This window comes from Thunnus albacares, chromosome 2, assembly GCF_914725855.1.
Source record: "Thunnus albacares chromosome 2, fThuAlb1.1, whole genome shotgun sequence".
Lineage (NCBI taxonomy): Eukaryota > Metazoa > Chordata > Actinopteri > Scombriformes > Scombridae > Thunnus > Thunnus albacares.
In genome coordinates this window covers 20,315,802-20,342,127 of record NC_058107.1, presented here as the reverse complement: position 1 = coordinate 20,342,127, position 26,326 = coordinate 20,315,802, and the positions used below count along the sequence as shown (strand labels likewise).

General features: G+C 37.8%; 1 protein-coding gene across 4 annotated transcripts; it reads left to right on the top strand.

Moving 5' to 3' along the window:
- The first annotated feature begins 3,560 nt into the window (after positions 1-3,560).
- Positions 3,561-25,816, top strand: si:ch211-225b11.1 (uncharacterized protein LOC561694 homolog). Of its 4 annotated transcripts, none has more exons than XM_044371696.1 (14): positions 3,561-3,671; positions 3,941-4,200; positions 6,610-6,744; positions 11,603-11,813; positions 12,419-12,551; positions 13,074-13,208; positions 14,374-14,477; positions 16,270-16,394; positions 20,338-20,450; positions 21,408-21,548; positions 21,700-21,799; positions 21,961-22,061; positions 22,269-22,436; positions 23,079-25,816. In XM_044371696.1, exons 2-14 carry the CDS (start codon positions 3,981-3,983, stop codon positions 23,190-23,192), a joined length of 1,800 nt encoding a protein of 599 aa, XP_044227631.1. In that variant the 5' UTR covers positions 3,561-3,671; positions 3,941-3,980; the 3' UTR covers positions 23,193-25,816. The 4 variants fall into 4 exon arrangements, with proteins under 4 accessions (XP_044227631.1, XP_044227646.1, XP_044227640.1 ...); XM_044371705.1 differs by having other exon boundaries at positions 3,566-3,763; XM_044371711.1 differs by having other exon boundaries at positions 3,565-4,200; positions 13,140-13,208.
- Positions 25,817-26,326: the final 510 nt, after the last annotated feature.

The window sequence follows — 26,326 nt, the reverse complement described above, 5'->3', positions numbered from 1 at the left end:
CCCTTCTCCTAGTAATGTCTTTGTACTCACTCATGGCAGAGTTTACAGCTCTGATCAGTCTTATATTGATCATTGACCACCGCAGCCTTCACCCACCTGGTGGTATCTATTGGCGAGGTTGCAGATTGCAACCGACTGAATACCCCTCCCTTCACACTCCCTTCCAAGTGTGTAGGAGAACCTATGGTGGCCATGAAACTCAGGAAAAATGCAAAAGGCCCTCTCCAGAGCCAGTGTTTGGTTTGTCCGTACTGGGCTACTGTAGAAACATGACGGTGCAACATGGTGGGCTCCATGGAAGAGGACCCACTCCCTATGTAGATATAAAGGGCTCATATTAAGCTAACGAAAAAATGATTCTTAGTTTCATACGATTGTACACTAATGAAAACTTACTTATGAATATTATATTCCATTTCTGACAATATACTTTGCCAATAGAGCCCCCTAAATCTAACACACTGGTCCTTTTAACGCTGTTATCTAGAGATCACAAGTTAATTATTTTGTTATCTCAAGAAAATTAGATAATCAGCCTGTCATCATGAGAAAACAAAAGGTAATTTCCTCTTATTACTTATGTGTATCAGAGATCAGGAGTCCCATACCAGCATTAGTGATGGGAGAAACAAAGCTTTCTGAAGCAGTGAGTCTTATGAAGCAATTGTGTTGTGTTGAAAATGGTTCACTGTTTCGAAGCATTTGATACTCAAAATGACATCTGCTGGGCAACTTTGACATTGCTTTTATATGATTTGGGGCAACACGTCACGAAACAGGCAAAGTATATGTAAACTCACTGCTGTCATCTGTTTGATGTTTTCTGTGATATTCTATTCAATAAAAATTATTTGCCTAAAACTGTCTCAGTGCGTGGATGTATTAACATATATGGAAATAAATGGTCAGTTATTAACAAGGCTTATAGTAACCCTTTACTACTCTTATAAAGTCTTTAGGGATGAATCCTCCCTGACAGTCATGACAGTGACCTTGAAAGCTGAAATCAGGTGTGATCAAATGAACCAGACGCTCGTTTTTAAATTCTCTGTAATTGCCCTGTGATCTCGAGAAAAACAAAAGTCATTATCTCGAGCAATCGATCTTTTGTTTTCTCGAGATAAATTAAGCATTTGTCACGAGAAGCCGAGCTTTGTTATCTCGAGATCACAAGACAAATTAACTCGTGATCTCGAGATAACTGCATTAAAAAAAATTTGCTAGCACGGTCGTTGTGTCCTTTAAATGAATCCAGATTTCACCTCTTTCCAACTGAAACAAGCAGCTGGATCTTTGAGAGACATTCATGAAAGTATTTCTAAAAATCTGCAAATAAATTTACATTAAAACAAATGTTCAGCAGATTCAGCATATCATTGTTACAAAACACATAAATTACACATAAAGAACTGCAGCAACATCACGTGAACAAGTCAGCAGAGCGACTGAGAAAAGAGAAACAGTATAATTCTTGAATGAAAAGGTAGTCTGTGACGTAAGACGAGAGGACTCCGATGATTGGTCGATCGTGTAAGTCAATCAGTGGTGTGTGACGTAAATATCGGCTGCAGTTCTTCTGTCTCTCCTGTGTTTGTATGAGCCGGCAGTTTTCTCAGTGTTTTTCCATCATCTGCTTTTCTTGCTGGAGGACACAGAAGTGTTGTTTCCAGACACAGTACACCGGTTAATCAAGACAAAAGCAGACAGCATTCATCTTCAGAGGAAACTTAGCCTTCTGTTGCACATGATTTGCTTCAACAAACTTTTAAATGACACCTTTTTAAACATCTGGGTCACGTAAATGTTTCGATTCGCTAAATTTTCTTTTTGCAATTAAAAGTCGGTTACCACTCGGCCATATGTTATCATACGGAGTCTGGGAGGTGTGATTGGGACACTAACCTTCTTATCTTCACAATTAGCCCATTACCTTAATAGCAAATCAGAGAGGGACACTCAACAAGTATTTCATCATATCCAGACCACACATTAATACTCACATTCATGTCACGACAGGTAATGGAGAGGTAATAATGTATAGTAACTCCTCAGTAAGCTGTAGCCTATCACTACTAGGGAGTACACAAAAAAGTAAAGTGCTTCACTATAGTATCTCCCAGTCTGTTGTGTAGAAACTGATCAATATTTACTACATGATCCTCGAATAGGAGTTATTATGAACGACACATCAACTTATTCCTCACTCGTTCCTTAGTAAATACACACACTTGTATGTACCGTATTGTAAAGTTGTTTTTTTTAAACTTTATTTAGAACAGTACAATACAAAGCCATTCCTAGTATGAATATTGATTTTTCATTCCTCAAAACAATAGAAACAGATTCAAAACAGCAAGGCTATATTGACTGTGAATTGAAAATATATACCTAGATAAATGAAAATAAAATAACAGTACATGTACATTATATAATAAATATGCTTAAGGCATCTTCACATTCCAGCAGTCACAGTATACAGCGTGTACCGTCAAATAACACTGTACCACGAACCCTATCATTAAGTCACACAGGCAACCCATGTGGTAGCAGAGCCAATTAAATGGATACATAACACATACCGTATTGTAGTGTTAGTTACAGCAACCCAACAGAGAAGTGAACTTCCAGTATAGATATATGTCTTCAGAATAAAAGCATCAAATCATTGTACCCTGTGCTTGTGTATGTTAGTATTCATATGAGCACAGAAAACATGAGGGGCTCATCTATAGTGTCCAATTTGCTATTGCACACCCAAAACTTAGAGCTAAAACTTTTATTTTTTCAATTTTTGGGAGAATTTGGGGGCTTATCAGTGTTACAGGATTTGGGAGCGTGCTTAACAAAACCAGGGAATACAATTTATATTGTAGTAATATAATGTTTACAGTATATTTACATTTGATAAGAATGACACAGTACGCAGTTTATGTTTTCTTGGATTGATTTTAATTGTCAAGAAAATCTATTTAATTATCTTCTTGTACTCAAAATGTGTTGCTGGACCTCTATACACTTATTTATTATATGCCCAAGAGCCAGGAAGGAACCAACCAGTACTGACTCCCATGCTGGAACACTACCTGGCTGCAGATTTTTTTATGTGCCAGTTTGTGGTAAGTTAATTAAACACAACTTTTAGGGTGTATGCCCATTGTGCTCATGGTGCATATTCCTAAACTAGATTAAGACTAGGGCCCCACTATTAGGTAATAATTCAGGACCAGCCTTAATTGATTATTACATGGTGTAAATTTCTAAAATACTTTTGCTAATCATCAAATTATGATGATTTGAGTCAAACACTGTGAATCTGGGACTTTACCCAGGGGTCACATGTGAATAAGATGAACATACCAACTTCACACACAAAATGCTGTGATGTAGGTGTTGATAATCAAAAGTCACCATCTCCCCCCTGTTAAAAAGTGAAACAGAAATATATGAACATATGTTGCCTCTAACCCTGGACATTTTTGAAAGTTCCTCCTTTGGGCGTATCTGTGCACAGAGTCACCGCTTCAACTGAGCTTTTACTTTGCAAAGAGACAGGCAGTCAGTCAGTCAGTAGCCGTGCTGGCTTCACAAAGGTCGGGGCAGCACGGATGCAGTAGGACGTCTTCAGTTATGTCACATTATGAGCAGGGAAGAGGCACTGTGGGCTATTGCATGTACGTGTTGCCGGGCATTGTATTGTTATACGGTATCTTTACTGTCATAATGCGGCATGTTGTAGGCATTAATTGAAAATCACGAATCCGTGGTTAGTACCTATATTCTCAAAAAGCTCCTTTTAGCTCCGATTAGATGGTCATATAGTTTGTTTTCTTATTTTATTTATTTTTTGACCTGGGGATCATTTACGCGTAAAGGTTTATTCAGCGAAATCGATGCAATTCATTCACTCTAACAGCATTTGTCATTTCCGGGTGCATGATAGAGTCCGATCGCCAGTCTATTCTCATCACTGATAAACTACAATGGAGGTCTGTGCAGACACGTCAAAGATACCCTCTGATGAGAAAGAATACGCTCTGAGACCATTGGACCTCAAAGTGATCGCAGAGAAGACCGCGGACTCAGAGACGCAGAGACCCACATGGAGTGGGCGGCTGGAGTTCATCCTGGCTACGGTGGGGTACGCGGTGGGACTGGGCAATGTCTGGAGGTTTCCATACCTGTGCTACAGCAGCGGCGGAGGTAAGACTGTCAGAGGGGTCAGGAGTATCGGCTGAACCATTGTAATAGCCTAAACCCACTAAATGCACCAGCAGACGGTTGGGAGAAATGATTCAGCAGTGTTGTATGTATTAACTGTGAGATAGTTTTCTAGTTTTGCATGGGCTTCTTGCATCAGTATGATATGGCTATTTAAACTATAGCTGTTGGCTGTCCCTCAAAAGCACTGTTGTGTCTATTCAACACAGTAGCCTACTGTGTATGTCCAAGGATGTCACTAAGTTCATGAAAACACTTGGACAAAGAAAAAAAAGGCCATATTGACTACTATTTTGACTGCATTGTTTTAAATATAACAGATTTCCAGTTGTCTTAAAACAAAATCAGGTGCCTAAATGAACACTGAAAGAGGTTTTCCTTGCTGTAATCATTCCTCCTCTTCATACTGACTATTAAAAAAATTAAAAGATCCCCTTCAAATGTGTTTTCAATGTAAGTGATGGGAGCCAAAATCCACAGTGTGTCCACACAGTCATTTTGTGCAACTATGCATTTAAAAGTTTATCTGAAGCTTATGTGAGGCTTCAGCAGTCTGAGTTAGTCATATCAAGTGGATATCTGACACATTCACAGTCTTTTTAACATCAAATTCCCCCTTTGTGTTTACTCAGACAGTATTTGCCTATTGAGCTGCAGTGGAAGTATATTAACAAAAAGAGGAACTTAGGCACTAAAAAGACTGTCACGTTGAAAAATATCTACTTGATTTGACTAATTTGGATGACTGAAACTTCATATTAGCTTCAGATAAACTTTTAAATACATTTCTGCTACTGAAGGAGGCTTGTGGATTTTGGCCCCCATCACTGACATTGTAAGTGCATTATGAAGAGGTCTTCTAATGGTCAGTATGAACAGGAGGAATGATTATGGAAAGAAAAACATGTTTCAATGTTCACTTGGGCACCTGACTTGTTGTTTTAAGACAGACTTGGAAAAATTGTGAACCCGTACTTTAAGGCAGTAGCATTAAGAACAGTCACATGCAGGATGAGTGATTTTGCACTACATGAACGCCTTTTACTAGAACAATAGTCTCAGTCATAACTATAGTACATCAGGAAGTGTATGGGCTGTGAGGAAAAAGTTAATCATTGTTTCTGGGTGGCAAATCTATCACGAACTTTATTTTGAAGTTAAAATTGTTAATCTACTATGCCTTAAATGAAATTCATAATTCTAAAATCCATCACTTCTGTACACTACACACTTTGTTCAGGATTTGGAGTGGTCTGGAACCTATCCCAGCACACATTCGTGTAGACGAGATGAGGCCGGGCACACACTCGACAGTTTGCCCCGCCTGTTGTAGAGCTAACACATATTGGCAGACTGGAGGTTTATTGTTTATTTGGATCGACATTAGTTCTCCTCAGCTTATGGGTATAAGTGATAAACACATATTAGACAGTTGGAGACTGGCACCAGTACAGCTCAAGTAATTACTGCAGATTTGCATACACTAAAAGGTCAAAACATTCTCATCAGAATGTTCAGTTGAGAAACATAAAAGGACTTACAACGGCATGTTTAACGCTTATATTTAATTATCACCCTAAGGCAGTATACAAGTAAATCTCTCTGAGTCTCTTCTGATTTTACTGGCCCAGAAAAACATCTGTAAAAAAATCTTATATTCTCTCTGAGATCATCACCCTGAACAAACTATCTAACTATCCTGTTTAATATTGTCTTTGGCAATTGTAGTTTCAACTGCATGTGTGTTGTTAAAGAACAAATTCTGTTACTTTATGACAGACAATTACAATCTTATATCTGTGCTGAAGCCAGGAATGACTCAGCAAAATTCAGCATAGCAACTACAGGCTATCTATCTGTTGTTAAACCAGAGCTCCACTCACCTCTGCCCTTATTGTCATCGTATTTGAGGAGGTTTGATGGATTATTTTAAAGACTGGCTGTCCAACAATGATAAGTCAACAAGCCTTTTGGTTATAAAAAACAATGAGACATTCATAAATGATGGTTGCCCAGATGGTCTGAGTGTTTTTCCATAGAATAGAGGGTTAAACAGCCTCTGGGATGGGCCGTTCCTGATTAAAGGACAAAGCTATCTGAAAAGACAAAGCAAGCTGAGTACACAGATACATTTATTTACCACGTGGGCTTAAAAACTGGCACCCAAAAACGAGTTTTTATACATTGCAGGATATTAGTGATTTGTAACCAACTTTAAAGTTATCAGGAACAACTTTGAGACCAGTTATACAGTAAGTATGTTTTATCTCAACAATGACACGGCAACTTTGGTTTAATCGCACCATTGCTATGTAATTCTACATTCTTTACATACTCAGGACTCAGATACCTGTAGCATCCGCCCACATCTTTTCTGTTTTTCTGATTCAGGTGCCTTCATGATCCCTTATCTCATCATGGTGTTCCTGTGTGGCATTCCCCTGCTGGTCATGGAGTTTACTGTTGGGCAGTACACTCGTTTAGGGCCAGTGCATGCTCTCGCCAAAGTCTGTCCCTTGTTAAAAGGTGAGTGACTCTCCAGGCCATGAGACGAGGATGAACACATGCTGGATTTTCATTTATTTTCAGACTTTTGGGTATAGTCCTCTTTTGTTTTTTGCTCAGCGTTTCACTCATTTCGAAAAATTTGAGATTTCTCAGTGTTAGGGTCGTCAGTCAGATTTTTTTTTAAAAATATATCACTGAAACTATTATCCTCTCTTACCTTTAGAAAACCTCTTGTATACCCTGATGAGAGCAAAGTTACTCTGATAACACAAATTATATTTTCACTAAAGGGCAATGACAATATAGTTTTGAGACTATTTGAACTTATAATTGAAAATTCGATATCGATTTCTTTGTATAGTTGTTACCATAAAAATGATTGTTGCTCCAATACAATGCTGAACAAGTTACATCCCCCAAAACTAAATCATTAACCATCAGCTCCTAGAAATCCCAGCTGATCAATACTGCGTGCAAACAAAGAGTTGCATTTGGATCTAGACTATTCATGGAGTGGACAACACATTTTTAAACAAATCTTAATCATTCTGTGGCAGACAGATAGAGTTTGTTATTTATTATTGTTATTTATTTATTTAGTTTATTTTACATGTATTTATATGTATCTTACATATTTAACAAAAAGTGAAATGATAAAATGAAACTTTATTGATCTCCATGACAAGAAAGGGGAAGTCCAGTAGCAAGATTACAACATCCCTTTATAAGTGAAAAATGACACTTAGCCCAGTCTTGTTTGTAAAATGGGTGCAGTGATGCATGACCTTTAAAAACAGGTAGAACAGGATGCCCTGCCCTCCACTAATAAATAAAAGCAAATTATAATATCCCTCTAATTTACATTATGCATGATGTCACAGTAAAGTCATATTCTGTACTTTTATCCTGGGCAGTGAGTTTTAAGGTTCTTCTCCATGTGTCTCTCCTAAAGAAAAAGAAGAACGACAATTATTTATTGAGGTTGTAAGAAACCTGCACAATCACTGGTAGCAATACACTCATGTGATGGACCACGTGCTTGGATGCACCATGTCAGAAGTTTTATATTGACTATAGCTAATGAGCACACTCTTCATCATCAGTGATAAAATGTGCAGCAGTAGGTAGCTGTGTAGTGTTATCTCTGCCAAAGAGACCATGTCAGCGTGCCCCGCTAGCCTACTGCTTAAGAAGCTTGCCACATAACCACAACATCCGCAGTTCATCCAGCGGGTCCTTGTTGCATGTCACTCCCCCATCTCTCTCTCTCCCTCGTTTCCTGTCCAATCTTTCCACTGTCACTGCGATAAAGGCTTAAAATACTCCTAAAACATGTATTTTAAGAGGTCATATTTTTGATCCTTCTTGTTCCAGAGGGACAGCTGAAAAGCAGAACCAGATTTCAATAAAATTTGGAGAAAGTTGTGCCATGGGACAAGAAGCAAGGGACAATAGGAGCGTTCTCAGTTTTCTCATAAGGGATAAAGAGATAATGAACTAATTCCCAGACTTTGCACTGTTACCACAGCCAAATTTCAGAAAAGAATCACAGAACAAACAACATAAGCACACTCTGAGGTAGATTATAAATAATAAAAACATAAATAACAAAAATCTTAACTAGAAACTAAACTAAAACTAAAACCATATATCTTTTATATGCATATACACAGGTATGTAATACCAAAAATAAAAAAAATGTTGAAATTGCAAGTAGATATTGTTAAATGACCAGATGAAAAAGAAATAAATATGACTCTGCCCTGTCCCAACATGTACAAGACTTTTATACATTGTGCGATGACAACTGCCAGGAATGGCTTCTTGTAGAGTTTCTTGTCAGACCAGTAGAGAGGGAGACCTTGTCTATGATGTTTAACAGTTTGTGCAGCCTCCTCCTCTCCACAACCAACTCCAAGGGCTCCAGAGGAGTCTCCAGCACAGAGCCAGCCTTACTGATCAGTTTGTTCAGTTAGTGTCAGTGATGCCCTAGCAGACAGTTGTGAAGGATATTGCACTAGCCAGAACAAATCCACTGCACTAAACTCAATGAGAAAATCTGGCATGGCAATGTATCCCATCCTTTTCTGTCACTGAATGTTTGATGCAGATCTAGAATTTGTTCTACTGTTTCAATTACCAATTTAGAGGACTGTACTACATCGTTAGAGTGCTCAAAAAATGAAATCTGCTTTTTTCTGTTTGATAAATGATTGTTTTCACATGTTGATGGATGAGAACTTGTGAAGCTGCAGTTACAATCAGTACTGTAATCAGTGACTTTTTTGACTAATTGATCTACAAATTTCCAACATTTCTTAGAATCCACATCATTAAAGAAAATATCAAATCAACTGAAACATGAACCAAATATCCTTAAATTCTGCCTGTTTTAGTGATAATTAAGTCTGAGATGGGTGACTGAAATATTCTCTTACAGTCTTTACATTACATCTAGACATGTTTTAAACATCAGAGAATTTGTGTGCATGAATGTAAAAAACGCTTATGAAAAAAAAAAGATACACACAAGGAGGTATTTGAATTATTAAATCAAAAACGTGTAAATGTTTGCAGGTTTATCTGAATTAAGTGAAATGTGTGGACCCAAAGAGTACTGACAGTCACCTGGGAGCTCATCAGTCTGATTATTACCAATCAAACAAGATCCCAGCCATCAACAATCAATCAAAAGTGATGGGTGTAAATGAAAATGCTGTCTGTCTTGTTCTAACTTCAGATTTTTCTCCATAGTTTTCTTATCTCCTTAATGACAGAGATTATCTACCCGGTCAAAACGTATGGGTCCTTCACTTGATTTATCGCTCATTTCTTCCTGGTTAATGCTCTGTGCTAAACAAGGGCCAAAAGCAGGTAGTTTTTTTCTGTATGTTCTTTTGAATGATTTCCCTGTGCAACTCACTGCAGTTTGCTGTGATGTACCTGTGATCAGTGATTTAGATGCCCACAATGATCTATCATAAATCAACAAATATGCTCATGTTTAATTTATTGCAGGATGCTTAATCACAGCCTTCTAAATGTATTGATTTTCTGCCACTAAGGACAACGTTTATCTTAATGAGGGCATCTAGTGGACAGGTGAGGAATGACAAGGTAATAAACTGACAAAGAATTGGAGGCAGGTGAGGGTAGCTCTAGCTGAGTTCTGCCATTTTTTGCTGCTATGTCTTGTTTTTGAGTTGAGCAGACTGATATGTTTTGGCAGTTTGAAAATGATGCCTCACTACACCACTTGGAGTGTGTCTGGTGTACCAGTGGGAGCAGTCAACCATGTATGCTAGATGTGTAGAGTGAGGCAAACAGGCAACCACAAAGGAAGAAGCGCTTTACATGGACAAGGCGTAGTGGTTCTAGCTGATCCTGGAGCTCAGAGGGGGCTTCATTTGGCTCTGTCACTATATTGACACAGAGCTGTTTTTCAGCCGCCTCTCCTTCCACTTAACCAGATAGTGACACTGGATCCAGTAGAGCATGGCATTCCAGCCTTTCCAATAGGAAAAGAAAAACAAGTTTTCATAGGTAAAGTTTTTATGTACTGCTGAGAAACAGTAGAACCACATAGACCCTCACAGATAAGGTTTTTGTTGTGGTCAGGGGTAAATAAAAAGCTACATCTCTGTTATTCTCAAACATAGATAGCAAAAACATCAATGATAAGACCTGAGGGTAATTATAGAGTTGGGAGATGAGATAACATAGATTTGCTGTATTATGGGGGGTTACTTGACGGATAATTTCTTGGCCAGGAAGTTACTGGTCCTGGCCAACAAATAATCTGGCACATGAACACACATAAAACGGTGAATTGTCATTTTTACACTTTGGTTTTCATGCAGATTAAACAAGATGTAATGTGTTAATTAGTGAGCTTTTGGTGGATTTTGTTACCTTTGGACAGAGCCAGGCCAGCTTTTTCCAGTCTTTAGTCTAAGCTAAGATAACCAGCTGCTGGCTCCAGCTTCATATTTATTTTAGAGACATGAGAGTGTATCTCTCTGCTAACTCAGTGAGAAAGCCAACAAGTGCAATTCCCAAAATGTCAAACGATTGCTTTAAACTACTGATATCAGACTATAAAATATTATAAACAGTTATTTTGTTGTGTCAGGGTTAGGGTTAGGGTTAACAGCACAAAACAGTAGCACTGTTTTTTCCAGAAATTACAGAAAAACACAACACAGTGTGAAATGTCTTATCAAGGATATTTTATAAGTGTCCTTTGTGCATTTAAAATGGTGTGATCCACTTCGTCCATCACTGAAGTGTTCTTGAGCGATATAATGAACCTTACTTGCTCTAATGGCCAAGATCTTTTGCTGAGCCATTGCACTGAATTCCCTGAGGACGGGACAGGTGAAAAAGAAATAGAAACACACATACGTAGACAGACATGCACACCTCAAACTGAAACTTGATACAGAACCAAGGGTGTTAAAAGACTGAATAATTTACAGCTGTTGCAGGACTTTGATCTCATCTCATCTCATTCATATTTGGCTAAGAGTCTATTATATTCACAGGTCAAATGACACAGTGGAATTTCTAATCCACGACTCCAGGAATGCCTTTTATCTTTGACTGAGTTTGCTTGACTTGGCTACCACTGACCAGAGATTACCCCATGAAACTGGTTCTTCTTTGTTGTCTATCTTTACATGATACAGAATATATCCATAGTTTTAATTCTGGGCCCAAATAATTGACATACTGTAAAATATGGAGAAAGAGAGTGAGTTTATAACAGTTTTTTAAGAACTAATGTGTACAAGTTGATTCCCACAGATGATGATTAAGACATGACTTTGGGTTACCTTACACTTTGTGTCTTTGCCCCCCTCACATGTCACTGCAGGTGTTGGCCTGGCCACAGTTGTTATCTCCTTCGTCTTCTCCACGTACTACAATGTGCTCATGACTTGGGCACTTTTCTATCTCTTCAACTCGTTTGGAGCAACACTCCCCTGGAAGTCTTGCAACAGCACCTGGAATAACGTTGGAAACTGTTCTACTGGTTTCCGTGGCAACAACACCCACCTGCAGTCCGCCAGCCAGCAGTTCTTTGAGTGAGAAAGAATTCACTGCATTCTCAGTTGCATAATATTTGACATTGTTTAGGTCTTAACTGTTGCTGCTTTAAGCCATACTAGCAACATGGCTCTATAGGGTGGACATGTTTGGTCTTCTGGTCACCACTTTGGTCCAGACTGAAATATCTCAAGTATCAGATGGATTGTCATGAAAATTTGTACAGACATTCATGATCCCCAGCGGATATATCCAAATAACTTTGTTGATCCCCTGCCTTTTCATCTAGTGTCATCATCAGATCAAAACTTTAAGTCTGTCCAATTCTTTAGTTTATAATTTATGACATTCTCATCAGCCTCAGCTGTACTTTGTCTTTAGTGCTAATTCGCAAATGTTTGCATGCTAACATGCTAAACTAAGACCGTGAACATAGTAAACATTTTACCTGCTTAACATCAGCATGTTTGCATTGTCAGGATGTTAGCATGCTGACGACGCATGCTGACAGCATCACAGAGCTGCTATGATGACTGTAAACTGTTAGTCTTGTTTTTCTGTGTTACATTTACTGCAGGAAGCAGCACTTTAAAACGTGTGTTTTTCTTAAGGATGGGAATCTCTTGTTATTTGTGTTTTCCAGTCACAAACTTCTGGAGAAATCCGGTGGTATTGAAGAAGCTGGTGGCCTTCGCTGGGAACTCTTTGGCTATCTCATTTTTGCCTGGGTCATTGTGTATTTATGCATATTTAAAGGAGTCAAATCCACTGGCAAGGTCAGAACAGACCTCCTCTTCTGCAAGATATGTTTATGCATGGTGATAATGTTTTTTTTGGTTTGAAAATTCAACAAACTGATATCTTGTCACAGCTAATGTTTGGAATTTATCAATTTGATAAGGAGAGGGAGGTTTATGGAAAGAGGTCATAGTTACAATCTGTTTTTGGAGGCTAAGTATTTCACTTATCACTTAGAATGACTTAACTAAGATAAAAATGTTTTTATACCACACCCTCATAACGCATCATATTTCTGCTGGGATACTTTACCAGAAAACTTTTGGAGTTGTATATCCTACCAACATTACAATTTTGTGTGATATACAGTAATTAACCAGCTTGAAGTTTTGATTTGACATAATGAAATAACCTTGTCAAGGCTGGGAAGCCTTGAAACCATCATCGCTTGTGTCACTCAAAACAGACCACAATAGCTCCAGCTATTTGTTGCAACATCATCTACGCAACCAAGCCACAAATCGACCAATTTCTGCTTTTCCACTGTCTGTGTCACGCAGGTTGTGTATTTCACTGCTATATTTCCGTACTTCATCCTGTTTGCCCTGCTCATTAATAATGTGCAGCTTCCTGGAGCCAAAAAGGGTATCCTCTACTTTGTGACGCCTGTCTGGAGCAAACTGTTTGAAGTTAAGGTAAGACATGATTAACAAAAGAGTAAAGTCAAAAAGTAGGCTAACCCACAAGACCTTGGTTATACATTGACACCAGATAGTTAAAACCAACTTCTTAATGTTTAAATCAAATTATTATCTCCTACTGCAGAGATTGTTACATTTCACAGCTAACTCGTCTGTATATGAAATACATTTGGGAATTTAATACAAATATCAAAAAAGAAAAAAAGAAGCTTTTATCTTGTGTTTGCTCATGGTTCAGCAAGAGCCAGAACTGTGAGAGGAGAGAGGGGAAGAGATTTTTGAAGCAATGAACTCAGTAAACTGCTTAAGTTGTACAGAGAAAGGGCAACTTAGAATGTGAAAAATTTGGCTTTGAAGATTTATGAACAGCTGGCAGAATAAAATTTCAGGAAAGGAAGCCAATAAAAACTGGGGGAAAACATATACCTCTTCCAATGTGGTGCTGGCTCATGGGCAGACATAAAAAAAGAAAGAATGGAAAGGCACACACTCACGACTCAGATGCATTCATTTCAACTTAGAAAGATCAACAATAGGGCCTTCTTTAAGATATCAGAGATTTATGTCTCAGGATGCATCCTGAAGAAGACTGCTTGCGAAAACGTTTATAAGCTGTAATAATGCTGTGGCATTATGAGTGTGTGACTTGTCATTCTCTATTTTTCTGAGGACAAAGCTCAACCAGAGGAACGGTTTCCTGCTGATATTTAGTGAAATCCAGTGCAGGAGCTTCAAATCTCCCAGAATAGTTCAGTCCAGCTATAGCTGAGTTTTGACCTCTTAATAGCACAAGAACAAATAAGCTGGATACTCTGAAGTGAGGTTATCCTGCCCATTCAAAAAACATCTATAAGCTCCTGAAACATTTTACATTGTAACATGTGCAACAAGCAAAGTTAAAGTTTGCTTAATCCTGATTGGTGCACCAAGCTTTGTGACATCAGCCTTTTCCAACTGAGTCCCGCCCTCTTAAAAACAAGTGAGAAGAGCGCTGATGCAGAAAAAGTACAAATACAGAAAATCGCTCATGTGAAATACACTTTAGCAGAAAGTGTTGTTTTCATGGACACAGTGAGTGCAAATAGGTTTTCAGGGCCTTTAAAACTAAATTAAACTAACCTTAAGTTAATCTTCATGTTCTCCTTTATCTCTACCACAGGTATGGGTTAATGCAGCTGCCCAAGTGTTTAACTCTCTTGGAATTGCTTTTGGCTCCATGATTTCGATGGCTAGTTACAACAAGTTCAACAACAACATTATCAGGTAAAGTCGGAGTAGTTGTACTATGTCTTATGTGTATGTACAGTATTATGTTTTTTACCAAATACTATTTATTTGTTAAACTTGCTTATTACAGAGTACAAAACACTTTCTGGGACTCCCATTATTAATATTGTATACCCCAAGTTAATTATCAGCACATTCATTATGTAACAAAAATGGAAATGATAAGTTATCAATGACGACAACTGTGTTTTCCTATTGATTCCCTCAGAATACATTTCGGGGCACCATCACAAATGCCCAAAATTACGACTGACTCAAATGATTAAAGATCCCCTCCATGTGTTTTAGGACATATAAAATTTCTCTGCTTGGAATAAGAAATTGTGTCTTAACACTTTTTTCACAAAAAAAATTCAGTTACCTGTTAAAAAATCATTTAAATGTCATCTCCTTCTCCCTCAAAGAAATCAGAATTTATGAATATGCAAAAATTGTTTGTATATTTCAAAAGAAAAAAAAACACTGGACACAAGATGTTTCCTCCTTCATAGTCTTGTGCACCAGACAATAGGAGATCTCTGCCTACTGAAGTCTGGAGATTTCTAAATGCACGGTAGTTGCTTGAACAGCAGCGAGAACGGCTGCTAACAAACTTACACCTCTTATATTTTGTCGAGGACATACCTTACCAGAAATGATACTCTCCCCCTCCCCATTCTCCTCTGTAGTGAACTGTATGTCACCGCCCCAATATGAAGGGCCACCCTAAAGACTTTGGATTGGTTCTGCAATGCAGGTTTTTAAAAAACTTCAGATTGGGTTTCCACCCAGTTTTAACAATGAAACCTTGGAGATTGTCTTCAGTCCATATGACCAAATCATTTAAAACTAACATCATTTGATATTATATTTAAATTTCAGGCATGAGGTATCGGCATCTAATTTACAATTATTGCTCGGACATGTCATTTAATTAAACAACGTTATTACTGTTGGTGAATATGTCCCAAAGTCATCAGGTCCTTTTTAAAAGAAGAACCAAAGTGTCAGTAACAGCTGAGCCTATCTAATAGGAATGTTCTGTAATCAATCCAAACGTTAACCTTTTTCGAAATGAGTGGTAGAAAAATTTATGTAATGGTAGGAACAAGAAGAAAACACATTTTTGCCTGGAGGACGACTTTAGAAATATTTCCAGAATGACACCGAGTGCACCTACTGTACATTTGACAGTCTTTGACAGCAGAGTTTTCAGTTCTCTACATTGTAAGACTAGCCTCCATATGGCTGTTCTGCTCGCAGCAGAGCAACAAAAGGGACAGACTGTTTACGTTAAACATCATTTTTGGTTTCTTCTTTCTAAAATTGCTTTGTTTACTGTGTTGCCATATGCTTCAGCTGCTGCTTCTGCTTTTGAAGAAGGTTACTCCCATCCAGACGAGAACTGAAACGAGCCTTGCCTGTTTGACTCATTGTTATCTTACACAATTTACAGAGAAAAACTGGAGTAACTGGAAATTAAGAGTGACTAATTTCATTTAACATAAGAAGAGTTATATAACAATATAACAATATAAACAATATATATACTATTGTAGGCCTCAGCTGCCAAACTGGTTTACTTACCTGCATTTGATGTTTTTGCTTTCATTTGCAATTTTTACAACCATTTTTGACAAACTGAGAGTTTGGTTAAATGTCAGAAAAGCTTAAAGCAGTAATCTTGATGATCAAATGTCTGATCATAATCTAGTGTCTTTGTTTTCCTGAGTTGCTTGAATACCGGAACTGTACTGAAATTGTTTATTTTGTCCTTCCTCCTTCCCAGAGATGCTTTGATTGTATCATTTACCAACTCGTTCACGAGTATCCTAGCTGGCTTTGTGATCTTCTCAGCTATTGGCTACATGTCTCACATACATAACCTCCCAGTGGAAAACATATCTACAGGTGGTGAGTATCAAGCCTGGAATGGAAAGACTGTTGTTTGTCTTTAAGTATATAAACAAGAAGAGACTTGTGATGTAAAGTATAAAATGCACAATGTCAGGGTGTTACAGAAATAGAGATGGAGAGACACATCCCAAACTCTGCTGACTTCTGCAAGAACTTGTTTTTGTTTTCATCCTCCTGGGAATGCTCTTCCTTCTTCCCATGGAAAAAAAGACGCAGACACAGATTTCATGCTGTGCACATCTACATTGAATAATTAGAAGTGTGCATGCAGGTCACGCAAGGATAAATGGTGTAAATCTAAAATTACTTAAAGCAGCACTTCACCTATTTTACAGAAGATAATCAGTTTACTCACTATAAGAAATAAACAGTTGTGGCTTTGGAGTGAGCTTCCCAAAGTCTGATAAAAATATCTTGGCTTGGCCTTGAAACCTAAAATCTTTTAGAGAAAATTTGCGCCACAAACTGTAGATGTGGAGTTTGAAAGAAACTGGCATTTAGGAGACATGGAGGTCTAATTAAAGATGCTATTGAGTTGCATTATAGGATAGGAGGATTAGCAGGATTAGCTGCAGCATCCTGGAGCTTGACCCATATCAGAGGCTAAATGTCAGGACATCTAGGCCTATACTGCTTTGATTTTGACTGTTCTTTTTTAAATCAGTCTTGTTCATTTCCGACTTCATGGAAGAGCAATACTAAAAAGCTGGAGGACACCTTAAAGTAGCTTTAATGGGGTGTTCACGTACGAGCAACTAAGCTACAAAACGGCCAAGTGTGGCAAACTACATTGTCATGCTCGTTGACATGGTTATGTCTTCATGGGCTTGTGTACCATATTAATGAATTGTAATTGTAATTAATTGTAATTCTATAGTTGTACTGGATGAATATGCTGGTATTTATATGTTGATCTGTGTTTTTAGATTTGTCTGTAAAATTGTTAGCGTAGTCTATGTAATGGTGTTGCATGTAAATGAATGTTTTTATTATCTGGTAATTGTTCTGTTTGTACCTGCAGATGGAAATTAGCTAATAGCTAAATCTGGCATAAATCATTGCTTCTCATTTTTGAGATGAATGTTTTTTGTGCATGGTCCTTGTTTAATAAGGACTAATAATAATTAAATTACAATTATCTTTAATAGCTAGTAAACATGATTTAGTATTATTAAATAACACACTCCCACAGCTAACTATTGTGTGTTTAAAAATGTACGCTACTTCCGCAATAGCTGCCATCCTCTGCCAAGCTGCATATTTTTGTTTGTAGATTCATGTCACCAGCTTCCACTGAAAATGACTCGTAGCCTGTTGCTTTGTCGCAGGAGTCTGGACACACAGTAAGGAATTATAGCCATAGCTGCAACATGAACACAATTGTGCATCTGTACATTATTGTGTGAGGTGTAAACCAGTTAACCAAAGATGCCAGATGTCAGGGTCAGCAGCTCAGTGGATTAAAGAGTTTTGGCTTTGGTAACCGAATGCTTAAACAACATCTGAACTGGAGCTTTATCAGTTAAGTAATGCATTATTAAAACAACAGAATGTGTTCAGCCTCTGAGTCAGATGAGGAAGTGGATGATCAACACACTGCATCACTGTTAGCATAAATCATTAATCTGGTAAATGATTACTAATTTGTGATCTGACCTTCTGGGAAATGTGTTTTGCTGATAACTCACATTTTCTTCAAAAGAGTAATCTTTATTAATACTGTATGGACTTGATTGGCCAATTAACATGTTGTATTTTTGAACTCTCCAGAACCTTTTGAAAGGCAATACTTCCAAATAATTTCAGTGGTTGAGTTTCAGGAATTCATTGAAGATAAAGAATTTGCATGAATAATTTTGAACCCTGTAACTACACAACAATGATGGTATAGTGTATGTTAAAATATTATACTCACTAGAAACAAGATAATCCACTTGATGAGTATTTTGTAACAACTGTGTGGCAAAGACAACGTACAGATGAAATTCCCTGTACTTATTGTTTACAAGTTAAAACTATCCTATACTCCATCTTCCTCTAGTAGCTGTAACTTATAGCTTCATTTATTATTTATTGACCATCGAGCTTAACAAAGTATTGTTTGGCCATGTCATAGTGTCCCTCCATGAAATAGTATCCAACAGTGCTCTTTAAAACTTCATGTCTGGCACCAAGCCAAATTAACTGGTCTTACATTATGTATTCAACCAATAACTGGTTGTGTACACAAACTACTCGGGGCTGTTATTTCCTTGGTCACTAGCATTTCACTAGTTTAGCTGTTACAAAGCTAAACTAGTGTTCAGCTAAGCAGATACATGTTTGGCTGCGTTAAACTGCAGTAATTTTTTGATAAGTGATTCAAATTAAGGTCATATAGTAATGGTGTTTTGTATGCTGTAGTTTCAGTTTTGTTTCAGTAAATGGTAATATTCATCACTTTGCAACATCCACTGTTTTATACAATCATTAGTTGAATCCCACATACAGTATAGTTGTCTCTAGTGGCATTTTGTTAAGTTAATTTCTATAATACAACATCTGTATTTGGGCTAAATAATGTCTACAGTTACTAAGGCTGTAGTCTGCTGGTCGACTGGTCAATTAGTGGGTTGATATGCTCTCGTCCGACTAAATTCTCATTGGTCGAATAATCTCCGTGTTATTTTCATAAGGAGAAAAGTGCTACATCAATAGCTTTCCAGGATTAATCCATTATTTCCTGCAGCGAGAGGTACAGACTAACAAATTACCTGTGAAAACGTTTTGAAAACACCCCCGTTGTTTTCACAACTTTGAACTCGCCCAAACTAATGGGACCGCTGGGTCTAACTATACTCAACGTTTATTGAATGTACTGAATGTTTACTGAATCTGTGTTTCTTCATAATGAGACAACAAGAACCCCCACCAGGCCAAAAAAAAATTTTTTTAATATTTGATTTTGATTTGAAATCGACAGCGTTTGGGAGTCTCTGAGTAGCGCTGTTCCGGTACGTGAGTCAACCTCTGTCGTTGTCTGGGAAACTGTTGGTAGCGTCGCTCCGTTAAGGAGTATGTTTGCGTAGCGAGCGGGAAAGAGCGAGGGGCAGAGAAGTGACGGTGTATGCGAGCGGGGCAGAGGAAAAGGTTAGCGCGCGACTAATGGATTAGTTGAAGATTATTAGGCGACCGAGATTTTCTTTGGTTGACTACAGCCCTAACAGTTACAGATAAGACTTTATTCATCCCCAAGTGAAGCGATACTATTAAAGTTTTGTTCTACTTAGCAGTTGTCTTAGATAATTTGATTGATACACTCTCATGTTTGTACGATACATGTTTAGCTGGAGCCAGAAGTCTGTTAGCTTAGTTTAGTATAAAGACTGGAAACAGCTAGCCTGGCTCTGACTGGAACATAATTCATAGATGTATAAAGAGAACTGGATACAGCATCGGAGACGGGCCCGTTTATTTCTATGAAAGTCACTCAGTGTCAGACACGGAGGCTGTAATTCCACAGTTTGGCCACTATGTCACATTGGCTTCAAAGCCCAGTGCTGTTCCTGGGGGCTTGACACAACCCCCCATAAAATGGCAAAATTGTCATTTTTACACCTCAGTATTTGCACAGATTTAAAAAATACAAGATATTTCCTCTCAATTAATTAGCTTCAGAGGTGCTGGTTGTTTGGACAGAGCCAGTCCAGCGCATTCCCCAGTTTCCAGGCTTTATGCTAAGCTAAGCTAACTGATTGCTGGCTCCAAATAAATATTCACCATACAGACATGAGAGTAGTATCAATCTAAGGCAAATATGCACATTTCTCAAAATGTGTAACTATTTCTTTAAGAGGTTTGTTCCAACAAAGCATCTATTCGTGTAAAAATTTGTCTACATTTGTGTACATTTCCATTATATAGTTAGTAGTAACGTTACTTTTACTGTATAATGTTTCAGGTCCTGGCTTGGTGTTTGTTGTGTACCCTGAAGTCCTCTCCACCATGCCCGTCTTTCAGTTGTGGGCTCCTCTGTTCTTCATCATGCTGCTGTGTCTCGGCCTGGACAGCCAGGTAAACATCTCTCACTCTCGTGTAAAAACAGTGTCTGTTGGAGAAAAATATCTGCAAAGATGCCTATCACAATTTGTTCTTTAAGCAACAAATTGAAGCTCTTGCATATTTTAATTTGTAGTTGTAGAAAATATTCACACATGCGTATCAAAAACTTGAAGTAAGAGAGAATTTTTGTCAGACTTCAGTTTGTCAGGATGAAAGCAAACTCAAGGCAAAACAGGTGTTGTAATTTCTTCCCGCTTGTCATAACTGTGCACATTCAGGCTGACCATTTCTCTGTAACTGTTTACCAAACTGTGTCCATCTTTTTACCATGCTCTTGAAAATGATTACTCACATACAAATGGAGGCTTGCATGTTTCAGAATAAATAAAGTGCCCTGCTTTGTCAACCTTAAAGGAGAAACAGAATTGCCAAACTCTAACTACTAGTATGAATATGGATCAAAGGTACAATATGAGGATATGGTTTTTGTGGCTTTTTTTCAGAGCTCCAGGGTCTGCATAGCAGCATAAAGTAGCCGATAAGTTTATGTTCTCACCTCTTCCTGTCTCTTATTTAAGCCTTAAATAATATATTGGTCAGGTAAATTATGCAAAGTATCCGGATAAGTATACGTACATTGTATGTAATCTACAGTAGGTGATCTTGTTTCTTTTTCATTGTGGAAATAAATATCAAAATGGCCAAAGATATTTCAGTCCTTCATCATGTCCAGTATTCCATACTTACTCACACAGTTTGGCAGCTTATGTCTGTCACTTGCAGTTATGTTTGGTCATGTTTGCTTTGACTCCTCTCTCATCCGTCTCTGTGGTCATGGTTACTGAGCTCATTGCATAGCCTCGTGATCGCATCACAAATAAGTATGTGAGCATAGTCACAACTGGACAAAAGTATTTTTTTTAAACTGTTACAACCTCAGAGTAAAACAATGTTGTCTGTGTGCCGCAGTTTGCTACAGTTGAGGTGGCTGTGACATTCATAAAGGATGAGTTTGGCCCCAAAATTTTGCGTTTCCTAAAGAGGGAAGAGCTCCTGACCCTGGCTGTGTGCGCCATCTGTTTTCTCCTTGGGATACCACATGTTACTAAGGTAAGGCAGAGCAAAACTCTGTTAGCCTTCGGATTAACATATTTAAGGATGCTCGGTAGCCTACAAGTGGCAACGTTTACATCACTGGTGACCGGTCTTATGTCCTTTCAGTCATTCTCTCGTTTCTGCTCTTCTTCTCCCCTCTGCACAGGGAGGTATCTATGTGTTTCAGCTGATGGACCACTACACAGCTGTGGTTTCCCTCGTGTTCCTGGCTTTCTTTGAAGTTGTAGCTGTCTGCTGGATCTTCGGTAAGATGCACAGAGAATTTAAAGGCTCAAACACACTTGCTAAGCCGACAGAACATGGTGTGGATGTCATTTTTAGTCTGTATGTTCTGAAGTCTATTTTAGTTACTTACTGTTTAGTGGTTATTCCAACTGTTTGATCAGGACTTGTCTTTTTCCTTTAGGTGTCCCACGCATCTCTTTTATGATTGAGAGGATGCAAGGAAAATCTGCAAATATCTACTTTCGCGTCTGTTGGTTGCTGCTGTGTCCCATGTTGGTGCTGGTGAGGTCCTGTTTGAACTGTCTACATATATATATAAATCTTATCAGTCACAATCACATTAATACTTGATGATTCATATTTTTATTACATCACATCTGTTCAGTAGAAATAGTAATTTACAAAATAAATAATGTACTTGTGTTCTAAACAGCAAACTCAATAAAATAAGATAAATATGGTTATATATTATCTTTTTTCCCTCTATAGTGCATACTGACCTCCAGCATTATCCAGTACACTCCAGCTCAGTATGGGAAGTACAAGTACCCAGTGTGGGCTGAATGGGTGGGCTGGGGAATCTCACTGGTCTCCATAATATGGGTTCCACTCGGGGCCATTCACGAGATCTACAGAAACAAAGGCTCATTTCCTCAGGTGAGTACAAGACTCATGATTCAGACAGATGATTGTGTAAACGAGGTGAGAAGTGCTATTTTCAGCTCACGTTGGAGGGGTGGTTTGTTGAGTGATTTCCTGCTGTACCCTGCTTCCTTTTTGTTGTGAAATGTGCCTATATGTTTTCTACCCGTTCTGTTGAGCATGCGTATAGCTCTGCAGATGCTTCCCTACAAACAAGTCCAGACTAAAAAGGATTTAGAATGAAACAGATCAAGCAGAGACCAGTTTAACCTGGTGGAAGACAATGTAGGCCAATGGCCGAGAAAAAGCTTGCACCCTACGACCGGTGCAAATGTAGGTTAGCTTAGTTATTAACCTCACAAGAATTTAAAGGTGTTTCTGCATCTCAAAGTATCCAACAACTCTCAAACAAAAAAATAACTGTAAAGGAGGAGGAGCGGACATTTAGGCAAATTATTAAATCAAAAGGCTCAATTTCTGTTGGTGAATTTAAATGTGACAAAATTGAAACTATTTTTTTAAATGTATTAATATGAACAAGAGTTTGTTGTGTAGCACTTTCTGTTGTGTATCAGTTATTGAGCTTACCAGACATTCTTGATCATACGTTTGTAAATAGATGTTTATTTCTGACGTTTGACCTTCTCTAACCCTCAGAGACTTAAAACAGCTATGACTCCCACAGTAGACCTGGATGCTGAGGATGCCCTTCCAGAAAAACAAAACCTAGTCAACCCAACGTCTGAAACTTTATTCACTTCAATAGCATGACAGAGGTACAGTCAAGCCTTTTCTCTGTGTCTTTATGTACCAAACTCTGTGATACAGAAGGGTTTTTAATTAAGGATGCTGCATTTTGATGGAAAGTACTGTCAAAAATTTTAATTTTATTCAATTTGTTCTACCAAAGGATTGACTTTTACCTTAAGCCCATTTTACATATGTGGTACTTTAAAAAATCAAGCCACTTACTCTTTGCAGTTGACTTCAACAGTATAAAAATATCTGTTGCAATTTGCATACTGTATACTGAAAATCTGAGATTTTGTCCACTAAAGTAATGTCAAGACTATGCAGGTCTTCATTTTTCCTCCCCTTTGGTTGATTAATCATTTAAAAAAATGTTATCTGTTTGTTGTCTGTGCTGTGTTGTTCTTTTATCTTGAATATTATGAAACTTGTCCCAGTTTGTCACTGGTATTTACATGTCTTCTGCCAGTTGAAGGTAGAAGGTAGCTGCCTGGTTACAAATTTAGAAATGTTTGACTTTAGAATTTGACGTCGACTGCCTGAATGCATCATCAGTTTTGATGTCTGTGAGGCTAGTTAGTCTCATTTTGTGAGGAGCAGGTTCAAGACCAACAAAGGGGAGAGATGCAAACAATGACATTTAAATGTTAGTTAGCACCCTGCTGCTTTTAGAAACCTTTGTTTGACCGTCACTAGTGTTCACGCCTTTACCCAGAACAGTGAGCAATGTGATCCAGGTTAATATTACACCCTTGTGCATAATATAAATTCATCTGGGGATTCAGAGAATGGATTTTGTCTGGTCTCCGCAGGTTGAGTTAATATCATTTTCAGTAATATATTTGACATTATTTAAAACTATCTTGGAGCAGGTAACTTACAAGAGACTTAGAGATTATAAATGGTGCCTTTGATCTACTGTCATCAAACTGAATTGGACTAATAAGGGTAGATAATCAGCAGGAGGGCTACACTAACTTTCCATTCAAGTTCTGTCCCATACTCTATTGACTCAAAGCCTGCAGTTAATCACTGACTGTTTTATTTCACACTTCCTAACAGAGAGGGAAAAAATTCACTCTGGTGAAAACATGATTTATTTTAAATCAAGCTTTAACTTTGAGATTTTACAGCAGTGTTTAGTAACATTTTAAAAAAATGATTGACCACTTTCTGAGAGCAGGAGATGTTGTTGGGTTGTACCAAGTCTTTTGAAAGCTGAAATGATGTAATGTACTTTATCTCATCAGTGATTTTAAGATGGAAGTGGTGGAACTGGTTTTGGTGAGCGGTAGGACTGTAAGCTTTGAGTCACCAGAGTTTAAAACCGACTTGAAATGGAAATGACCAGATATGTGACATTGTCCAAAATGACGTGTCATACAGCACATGCTTGGCCTTTTCTGTCTTTATAGGTGGCTTATTAAACAAACTCTCATTCAGGAGTGCCTTTTATCCAAAGTACCTAAATCATGCACTGATATTAAAAGCTCAAAACATCTGAAATATAATATTACAATGATGCAAGGAACAATTAGTTACTTTAAGATGTCTCTCAACAAATATACTTACACTTGACATCTTATTTCTAGGTAACTTCTGTCACTCCACTTGAGTTGTTACTGTATTTGTTTTCCTATTTGCGAGTCCAGAGAAAATAAGCCCTTTTTAACATTTTACAACAGAAGCATCTGTGTCATGGAACTTAATGTTACCTGCCTCAAGTGCCTTCATGAAACTTTTTTATTGTTAGATAATCTATTTTTAATTAGACAACCAAAATATGTATTTAAGATGTTGCATCCTGTAAATGCTGTTTTATTTTTACTTGTTTTTTGGTTAAATGTGCAAAGATGATTTAAAGGCCCTTAAAGCACATACAGTAATAGATTACTGTTTACGCTTTTTAATTGTTTCATTGTTTTGATGTGAATAAAATGCAAATTGTAATGGGCTGTTAATACAATTATGCTTTAAAAAAGTGATAATTAAGTTTAAAAATGTGCACAGTCTGGTTTATTTGAAAAGAGGAAGTTGGGTAACCATGTGGCATGATGTGCTGAATATGTAGGTTTTCTTTTCACCATAACACTACACCAGGTGATTTCACTGATTAGGTGTTAGTTGATCCTCTCATCCTGAAGTCTTATTAATCAGCGATCAGTGAAGTCAGCGGCTGCAGTTTGTGGCTAGAATGAAAACTTGCAAACTCTCTGTGTGTCATGAAACAAGACCCCGTATCTCAGATAGTCACTCACAATAAACAGAAGCACTACACATATATAATTTGTGACAGTTTTGTGCTATTGCATTGTGAGTTGGTGATGACAGTGAAACCTGCTGTGTTTTCACATCCATACACAATAACAGTGAACCAGACTATTTCATATTTGTAAAGAAAGGCAGTTTTTTTTTTTTTTTTATTACAAGACTCATATGTGTTTTCTAATGTTTTATGCTTGTGTTTGATAAACAAAATTCTACAAATCTACACTTTCTGTACCAAATTTTGCTTTTCATATTGTTAAATGATTATATGTGTAATTTTTCTTACTCTTCTCATCATATCTGTGTGATGATGTGTGTTGTCATTTTGGTAAATAAAAAGCCTTCATTTTTGCTCTGGCATCAGTGAATAATGTTAATGTCATCTGGATCTTTGCCTCTGAAAGTCACTTGGTGGCAGTATTGCAGCAGAAAATGCACAAGACTTGTGAACTCATTCTCAAGATTTTTGCATTTTGCACGGAACCGGTTCACTCTTTCCATTTACCAACACCGAACCTGCCTTTTTGCTCTTGTGCCACATATATCGGAAATACATTATCATGTTGCAGAGCTATAAATGCAAAATATGCCAGGAAGTGATGAGAACTTTCCCCCCACCTCCCACACACACACACACACACACACACACACACACACACACACACACACACACACACACACATAGAGGTTTCATAGCAAACCTCCTAGGTTTCTTTGTTTTTGTAGTTATGTAAATGAACAACAATACACTTTTCAGAATGACTGAACAACAGTATCCTCCATGATGTTCTTGCTAATGTTGGAGCCTCCTATTCATGTTCTTTTTTTTTTATTACAGTAGTGTGACTACCTGCTGTGGCTATTATGTATACACAATCAATTATATA